The following is a 10,429-nucleotide window of genomic DNA, read 5'->3' on the forward strand; positions in this document are numbered from 1 at the left end:
TAGAGAGATATAGAGAGAGAGAGATACACTTTTAATTAGTAAAGATTTGAATTTCAAAGGGTCTAAGCGCTAAAAGAATAAATGCTAGTTTTTAAAAAACAAAATGACCTCTGAATCAAATCAATAAAAGAAAAATATGAAAAATGTACAATATGACCCTTTTAAAAAATAAATTTTCCAATCTGGCAGGTTTGTATTTAAGAGAGTAAAAATCTTTTTTGAATTAAGAAAACAATCCCTAAATTATTCTCTTAACTGCACAATATTGTATTGTAATACTGGACAGAAAGCAATAAAGATGATAATTAACACTAGATTTGAAGAGATCGATTAAAGGCTTTTTACACTGAAAGCAATCTCTATGAAAATTACAATAGATGAAAAATAGATATAATATATACAGATAGTGAACCTATAAAGTCAAGGCAAAGAAATTACAATACATATTCATTTAATTATCCAAAAGAAGAAATTAAACAAAAATCATATATAATATAACTATTGAAACTTAAGCTCCATAAATCTAGTGTTAAATTTTAATATGAATTGGTTTTTCAAGTTAGTTAAATTTAATATTCTTGAAATATTTAAAATTAAAAATGATTACGAAATATACATATATGTACATATAATTCTGTGATTTTGAACATTTGAAATAACTGTAAATAAAGCACGTGTATGCTGTTTAAGTACTGTAGAGTGTGGCCCACTTACTGATCTGTGTCTTCATTGACAAACATCTGTTGTCCCCAAATGGATAACATTGGGTCAACAATGCCTGGTTTCCGAGTCTGAAAACTAAATCCAACCTTTGTTATCTTTCCCGAGGCCACAGAAACATTTTTCTGCACGGTCTCACATTAGACACTATAATCCAATGGCTTAACAACAAATAATCAATAGCTAAATTAAACTTTTTCATGGTTAACAAAAAGAATATAAATAAATAAAAATAATTGTCAATCTACATGTACAATAATTTATAAGCAGCTCTATCGCTAAATAAATTCAAATATATAAATATATATATTTTTTATGCTAGTTGAGATTAAGAGAGCTTGTTAAGCCACTGGCAAAGCATAAAGTAGACTAATTCTGATAAACTCATATCTACTAGCAATATACAATTAAACTCTTCTAAAATATGACTATTTAGTATTGATAATGCTTTGAGCCATAACATATTAAAATAAATCAAATTACATTAAAATTGAATATGCATAATTGAAAAATATCAAATCCTTAAAATTTTAAATATAAAAAAACGATAAGATATGAAAAATTAATTATAATTGATAATAGCTTTTTCAACCAATCTTTATATTTCTCACCTACAAAAATGTAATTAAATCCATTTGTTAAAAACAAACATACAAAGCAATTTGTGCAAAGAAAGAGTGGTCGAAAATTTTTGTGTTTTTAATACGATGTGAGTAAAGCATGCTAACTGTTAGTGCTAATAAATAACTGGTGGGCATGCCAAGTATCTTAAATTTATTTAATTTAAAGGCAATTAAAAAATCAAAATTAAACTATTATTTACCTAAGATCTGCCAAAGGAAGAAAATCAGTATCGATAAGTGGCCGGAGGCTTGGAAGGCTATAGGCACAAATGTGCCCGTTGGAAATGTAGCAAACAAGGCATACACTCTCTATAAAAATAAAACAAATAATAAATTAATACGAAGAAAAACCTTAATACTGAAAATAAAATTTAAATACAACTTATACTATTATTTATTCAGATAAGATTTACCATTAAACTTGTCTATTTAAAAATTAAATGATAACGAACTCATTGAAATAGGAGTTCTCAAAATCAGAAGACCTAAAATTGAAATAAACTTCCTCCAAAGTATGATAATATTACTCTTATTGTTAGCAGTAATAAAACATGGCTAAATATAAAATGTTTAAGAATTTGATAATTAATTAAAAGGGATATTCATGTTTCCATAGTTTTTATGACAACAGTCAGATTATACTTCCACTTACCCATGTAACTAATATGTAATAAGGAAATGTATGGTCATCCCGAATAATGAAGAATTAGCTTTTCTAATACATACAAGAATCAATGTCTTCTAAAATTAGGGTGATAAGTGAAAGTTGTTCAATGCAAACACCAGCTTTTCTTTTTTAAAGTATAATCGTCAGCTATTTTATTTTTTATTTTGACCTTGATGTGTTATATCTATTTTTTAATAGTTTTAAAGTAAAAATAAAACAATTACATATAAATAAAAATTGTTTTTAATTTTGGATAAATGTTGCATGACTAAAACTGAGACTATTCAATTAATCTTGAATTTAACAAACTTGAGATTGAATTACTGATAATTAAACCATTTGCTATGTTCTAAGAGGAATCCAATTAAGCAAAATTTTGTTAATTCATTGCTTTAAATTGAGAAAATATATAGATTTGTCACACAGGTTTCTCCAACTTTTTATGTGTTACCTAATTTTTTAATATTAGATATATATTAATACATTATAAAACCTAAAGTATTTCAAGCTCTGATGGTGGGGGATAGAAGTGACAAAATGTTAGCGAATGATGTATCAGTTTTTAATTAATAACTAAATATGAAAAAAGGAGAATAATCTACAACTACTTTCTTTAAGAAAAAAAAATTTCAATGTACACGTTCAAGGTACACATACGAATTTCATGATGGCAAGGGTAAGATATTTGCTAGTTATTTCAATAAAAATATATATAAATTTGTGAAACTTTAGTGCTAACAAATGAAATTATAAAATCAAGTTGAATATTTTACTTAGAACTTTAAAATTTATAAAAAAAAAATGTCTATGCTCTATTAGTATGCTAATTGGGTTTTCCAAAAGGCAATTAGATAACTTGAAAAGAGAATATGAAGTAGCATATTACATTGTAGATCTTTACTAGTAATGATATCTAAAAATACTAATGATTAAAAATATTGTTTTAAACTTACTTATTAGAAGAATTATGCATTGTGGGGACACCTAACACCTACCTTTAAGAGAAATTATTTCTGCCTTGACGACAAAGTCTGCTTCAGTAATTTGTTGCCTATAAACTACATTGTGAGATGGAAGTGCAGCAACCATTGCTTGCTTCTCACTTACTATCGCTACAAACTGCCGGTCGCAGTTTACCTCGCTGCTCACTGAACCAGGTGGAGACATTCTGCTACTATTGCTATTTGTTCGGCTTGTACCTACAAATGAAAACAGCATTTTGTCACTTATATTAGTGAAATATCTAAGCTTCTATTTTAGTTAATAGAAATAATTACTTTCACATCCCTCTCAAAACAATATAAATTAAATTTAAACCTATTTATTTAAATAAAGCACAATTTGAAAAGAAATATTTTTTAAATGTTTGTGTTAATATAATCAGCAAAGAATGCAGATCGTACCTGACTAAATAAAAAATATAAATGTAAACAAATGACAAAATAATGAAATGAGCAATACAGATTCCAAATCATGAAAATGGTACTAAGTCAAACTGCAAGGAAACCAATGCATGTATGTATATCTATATATAAACATTTTTTAAAGAACTAAATAACTGCTAACTTTTTCTTAAAAATTTTAACTAACTAAAACCAAAAAAAATATTTCATTATGTCGAGATTTTTTTTTAATTTTATGAGATTATCTTAATGAGATGCTTATAATTAATGAGTGTAGTGTTTATAAAAAAAATAATAAAAACAGTAAAAAATGATAGAAATTCAAGATACTTTGACTAATTACGGGGCAAATGAGGCTCTAAAGATCTGAAACTTGGCTAATAGGAATATCGAGTGAAGTTGAACAAATACATAAGTCGGTAGGGATTTATCTCTCTAGGGCACTTTTACCTACACCTGTTGAGCCTTTCACGCTAAATAAATTTTAAATCTTCAGGTTTACTTGGTGTGATAAATTTTTTTCTGTTTTTTTAAGTTAAAATATAAAAGAAAAAGTAGAAAAAAATCCTATGTAATTCTTCAGTTAATAGTTTCATAACCATATAGTAATGATTTTTTTTAAATTGCTCTGTTTTTTCTAACTTATTTTGCAAACAAACAGGGTGGAAATGAAGGTAATTTTTGGATTCAACATTATTAGATTAAAACATATAATTTACCCAAAATATGTTTTTTTAGGGTCAGACCGGTGTTATTATTTTAGAATTGTTAAAATATCATCTATATATTATCATATATCCCTTAAAAGTGACTTAAGTATATTATCAAGTTTAAATTCAAAGTGATCAAGTGATGTAGAAAAAAATAGCAATTGATCACTTTTGTAACTGATGATATTATAAATAGTAACTTATAATTATTTGAATTCATTGCTTACTTGTCACTAGGTTTCACAACGAGTAGTTGATGACCAATAAACTTATTTGGTTCTAGGCTTCAAGGTTTGTACAAACATGAAAATATGTTTTAATTTCAAAGTTTCATTTTTATGAATTTTAACTGGTTTTTAAAATTAATTAATCAATTATATTGTTATAATTCTACTTTATTATAATTGCTTTCTTTAACTGTTCAGAATAAGGAATATATATGTCAGCCAGAGTGCAGTGCAGTGCAGATAAATCAAACCCCTTATAGTACTATTACTATATAGGATGACAAATTACCAAATGTCTTAAAACATTATATTAAGACTATAAATAGTATAACCAGATAAAAACAAAATTAGAAAATGAAATCATGGTATTATGTGTTATAGGTGTTAAAATATTCTAGGGTAAAAGCACCTCTGTTATATGAATGAATAAGCAAAAAATAATCGGCAAATTATGAGGTTTTCACATTTTGAGATAGATTTCTCCTCAACCTTATTTGTAATTTAGTATGATACTAAGCCACTAAAAAGCTAAAAGATAATATTTATTTATTTTTCTAATCTCTCTTTTGTTGGCTTTACAGACCTTGTAAATCTTTCGCCGCCTTAGCCAGCCTGTTCCACCTCTGTCTATTTTGCAGGTCTGTAAAGCCAACAGAAAACAAAGAAAAAAAAATTATTTAAAACATTTCCAAAATTAAAAATATTTTTCATAATTGTTAAACATCTCTATTGTAAAATTAAGTTAATCTTTCAATAGGTGCATATTTTATAAAGTAAAAAGAAGTTTATAAAAAAAAAGCATGAAATCACTGAACTATGAATATTTATATCAGTGTACATTGATAAGTTAAATTAGAATAATTAGTTATAAAATAAAATTAAGAATAAAAATAACTGTTTCCAAACAGTCTATTTGCAACAAAAACAGCAGAATAAATATTTAAAAAAATAATAATGAATGATTAAAAAACCAGACAAGTCAAATCTTCTCATTTTCAAGTTTGATTTTGAATTTGCAGTAGCAAAACAGAAAGAGAAGAAACTTTGTTTTCCATTGTTGCCTTCACTAAAATTAAGGTAAGTCTGGTTTCATAATTATATTTTATAAAAAAATTCTGTAATTTATCTGAGCTAAAATAGAAATATAGCAATATTTTATAAATATAAAATTAAAATAGTTGACATATAGTTATTGGTATTAAGTACTTCAATTAGACATATTTTGTTGGTGAATAATCTTTTCAAGAAACATTGTAAAGGTTAAAATTTTTTATTTTATGAAAATGTCAACCTTCCTAGGCTGCAATCAAAGTCAGTTTTGTTTCTAGGTTTATATATTTAAACTATATTTCAAAACTGATATTAGTTTGATGATTACACATACGTTTGTCTTTGCTGTCATCTTTCCAACTTTCAAATGTATAAGGAATAAGAGCTCCATTACAATCCAGAAAAGACATTGTTAAAATACATCCCTTTAATCTAAACATTGTACCTGAAAAATAAAAATGTAGGAAACAAAAATTAACGCAAAAATATATATCACTACTTTGTGTTTTAGTGGTACATTTGAAAAAAAAAAAGTTTTGATATTATTTTGGATTGAATATATTCTACATACAGGAGTGTAGGGTGGGACTAATTTCTCTACTGGGTTTGTCCACAGACAAACCCACAGAGAAATTTTATTACAGACAGTCCCAAAGATAGTAGGGTTGTTGCAACTTAATCAAGATTCACGGTACAATATACAGAATACGTCAAATACAAAATTAAAAAACTTTGTTTTGTCATCTGCCCCATGATTAAAACAAAGCAGTGATATTGTAGGTAAAAATAAATATCTAGTGAGTCTGCTCACACCACTTTCCTTACCACTTTTAGTGCCAAGTTAGATAATGAAATGAAAAATAGTTTATTATTCTAGAACTAGGTCCCTTTGGAACAATTACAAAGGCAACTTCAATTTATAATTGCATTTATTGGACATAAAACAGCGTGGCCACACTTAATTATAACTAACAAGAAGTTCTACAGATTAAATAGAATACAAAAATTGAATTAAGATTAAGTAGATAAAAAAATTGCTTACTATGTATTCACTAACATCAGTCTGATTATGATATTTAATTATTTTATTGAAGTTTATTAAGGTAGACAATTTAATTATCTTTCAAATGAGTACTTGGAGTGTTTCAGAAGATTTATAGTTTTTAGTTATTTAAAAAAAAAAAATAAAATAAAAATTAAAAGTGAACCAGTTTCTATGGCAACAAGCAAAGAACACTTAAAAAAGATGAGTATAAAGACCAATATATCACATCTTTATGAATATTGGTCTCATTAACACGATTTCTTGTTTATTTTATAGAGATTTTTATTACTTTTCATGTGATTAGATAGAATTTTTAATAAAATAAGTGGTAAGGAAAGTGAATATAGAAATAGATTGAAATATTTTATTGCAAAATTTCTTGGACAAAATTATTACATCACAGGAAAATTATAAAAAATATATTTCTATTAAAAAATAATTAATATTCATTCTTATTATATATGCGCTTTTCTCCACTATTTTCAGCTCTATAAATTTTAGTAAAATTTTTTTAATTTATAGTTTTTATTTTATTAAAAATGATAAAATTAATATATTAGAAAGTTATTCCCGAATTAATCAGAAAAAAAGATAGTTAACATAAGAAAAAACATTTTGATACGATTGACCAAAAATTAAAAAAAAAAATGGTGTTAACTATTGTTTTTTGTTTAAATCTCATATTCATTCATTCCATGTTTAAAACTACACAAATAAAACAAATATTAAAAATTACATCAGAAAAAATATATATAAAAAAAATATATATAACAAAATATCATATGTAGACTTTCCTTCTCTTGAATTTTATATTAAAAAAAAAAAAAATGTATGTATAAATTTACCAAAAGGACCAATAGCTACTGGATGAGAAGATCGGATGTCTGATGTTGGTACATTCAGCATTACAGTAAGAACTGAACCAAGGCTTGTTCCAAACCAGAGAGTAGGAAAAGTTGAGGCTGATTCTAAGGCACAAATAAAAAATACATTTTTTATTCATCTGCCAAAAAGAATGACTAATTCAAAAATACAATGTCAAATATAGATTGCAGAATTATATCCACATCTACATAAAGAAAGAACTAATTTGATTTATATTATCACCTTGAATAAAAACTCATTACTATTATTAAGCATTATAATAGACACTAGGTAGCACGGTGGCACAGTGGTAAGGTAGTATGTTACTTTCTCTCAAGGACCTGGGTTTGAATCCGGCTGTGGCAGATAATGATTTCCTGTCACACTGTAGCTGTTAGTCAACCCTGTGGGTTCTGGATTCCTCCTCAGGTCCACCTAGCCTCATAAAATAGATACCCTTAATTGGGTAAAAATCTGGCGGTTAAGCGTGATCTTGAAAAAATCACCTCCTTGTGAAATAGTTGTTTTATAAAGTGTTTTCTTAGAAAGTACTGAACCCATGAAGAGTCATGGGTTGAAGAGGTTCACATTATTATTAGTGGACATTATTTTTGTGTTTGCTTCTTCTACTGCATTTTTCATGGTATGATTTTAATTAGAATGTAAATGTAAGCAGTTAGAACACTAATTTTTTAACTAACTTTTCTTTCCAACTACATTTTTTTTTCCCTATTTTAATTTCCTTTATGTAACAAGGAACAAGGAAAATTGAGAGGGAATTAGAAGGAGAACGAAAAAGGAATTAATGATATTATGCCACTGAAGAAATCAGAACATCATAGAATTTCATGAAATATGTTTATCAAAAATCTTCCTTAAATGGTCAGTGAACGCAGGAGATTTGTCTTACTGTAACCACATAATTTATTTTACCATTAGAAGTAGATAACAGAGTTAAAATTAAATACACTTAGACCCTTCGCACATAAGGTGAGATTGTTCAGGTAAGATGTACATGACGTACCTTGATTTCATCTCGCCTCAGAGGAGGATCCCAACTAATTATTGTTATTAGTATTGTATATTACAAGGTAAACAATCACTTCCAGTTCGAGTTTCTTTCGCTTTTATTTCATCTCACCTTATGAGGAAGACCTTAGTTGTATTTATTACACTGGTATCACTTAATGGTAACAGTTAAAGCAATAAAAAAACAAAACAACTGATTATGTTCTACTAAATCAGCTAATGGAAATTAAAGGAAAATCTTTATGTTAAAGTGGTTAGTTAGCTGATGGAAAGATTGGTTTTAAAAATAGAGTTTCATATTTTTTGTTTCTTTTGAAAATAGATTTTTTTCATTCAAAGAAAAAAACACAAAATTTAAACAATAGAGATTTTGTACTTTTTAAATCTGTTTCTTTCATTCACCACCCTAAACAATACTCCATAAAATAATATAGTTTTCACTTTATCAGCATTGAGTGATATTTCTATTCTAATTAGTTTAAATGATATTTGTAACCTAATGATTATAATGTTTGTAAACTAATAAGAGTATTTGTTATACCTGATTTTTTTGTGTAAGTATCAGCAAAAGCAATACACTGAATAGCCTCTGCACTGATATTTTCCAAACTTGACATACTGGAACTTCTTGATCGTGAAAACGAACTGTCTAGCTTGTCTGCAAAATAAGTTTTTATAAGTATCTGAGTAATGAATCAAATAAAAAAAAAATAGAAAGAAAATAAATTTAGATGGTACAGCTATAATAAGGCCATACCAAATTTAATTCAAATTGACATTCTAAATAACTAATTCTATTTAATACATGAATTATAAAAATTTCTATAAAAATAAAAATGTGAAGTCTATAAAAATATATTTTCTTCACTATTGCTGAATAGATAAGGAAAAACAAAAACATTGGGAGTGAACAACATATTTTAATTAGATAAATTAAATTGATAACATAAGAAATAAAAAACTATTTTAAATTTTCATAGAAAAACCTTTCAAAATGAGACCATATTATAGTTATAATAATCATAAATGCTCAAGAGATATCTCAAGAAATATCAAATTACGCGCTAAGCACAATTGAAAAAGTTCCCAAGAAATTAATAAATTATTAAGATAATATTAAAATAATTTTGGATTAAAATTTCAATCATGAAATTTTTAATTAATTAAAATCAAGCTGAGGGAATTCCTTCCTATTTCGTTAAATAAAATGACTTTGAGTCTCCATAAATAGTTTTTATAATACACTCACCTTCTCCCTCTTAAAATAATATTTATTTCTTTAACATTTAATTTATTATTTATGCCCCATTTTTTTAATTTATAGTTAAAATTATTAAAGCCTAAATCATACATTTTCTATTGATATAATGTAGAAATAGGCAGAGGAGAGGGACTGTGCAGCACTAGCCTATACTACAACAGATATATGCAGATGGTTTTATTATATAGATTTGAAAAAAAAAAAAAAAATCAAACGCAAATTAGTGAATATCAAGTTGAAGATTAAATAATAAAAAGATGAAGTCCTTCACAAATAAAATTATCTTTCACTTATTCAAATAAACAATACGCAATAAAAACTAGAGTAAGTGATATATTTTAACGATTCTTTTAATTTGTTTTATTTCACTACTAACATTTATGATTTACAATTTATTTTTAATTTATTATATGTTATTTTCTCTGACATAAGTCAAACATCACATCAGTAGTACATGAAAGGTGCAAAGGGCTGGGAGGGGAAAAGGTTAAATTTACCTTCCGATGGGTGGTTGCAAAGTACAGTTGAACAATAGGTTTTCAGGAATTTTTTTATCCTGTTATTTTTAGTTAAACAGCATACCTCAATATTTTTTTGATTGATTGTTTATTCTCAAAAAATTAAGGTAAGTGTAATGATAAAGTAAAAATTCTACCTGTGATTAAGAAGCAAGCATTGGTCAATTATTGTCTTTCTTGATAAAAATTTCTGAAAATATGTCAGCGGATAACATGAAATTGGAAATTTTTAGCTCCATATACACAAGTTCGATTTATTTTGGTCTAGATTAATATTAAATAAAAAATTCTGTTTTAATATATTTTTAATTT

General features: G+C 26.2%; 1 protein-coding gene across 1 annotated transcript in view; it reads right to left on the bottom strand.

Moving 5' to 3' along the window:
• Tomosyn (syntaxin-binding protein tomosyn) overlaps positions 1 to 10,429 on the bottom strand; it is a gene marked incomplete at its 5' end in the record, with an annotated part of 58,563 nt that overhangs the window by 8,961 nt on the left and 39,173 nt on the right. The window contains 7 exon segments of the mRNA XM_067045179.1: positions 715 to 798; positions 1,544 to 1,652; positions 3,006 to 3,209; positions 4,934 to 4,990; positions 5,735 to 5,845; positions 7,291 to 7,413; positions 8,880 to 8,996. Of these exon segments, the coding sequence (XP_066901280.1) occupies positions 715 to 798; positions 1,544 to 1,652; positions 3,006 to 3,209; positions 4,934 to 4,990; positions 5,735 to 5,845; positions 7,291 to 7,413; positions 8,880 to 8,996 (805 nt within the window).

Source organism: Halyomorpha halys, unplaced genomic scaffold (genome assembly GCF_000696795.3).
Source record: "Halyomorpha halys isolate HHAL.00 unplaced genomic scaffold, Hhal_1.1 Scaffold624.1, whole genome shotgun sequence".
In the NCBI taxonomy this organism is placed as follows: Eukaryota; Metazoa; Arthropoda; class Insecta; order Hemiptera; family Pentatomidae; genus Halyomorpha; species Halyomorpha halys.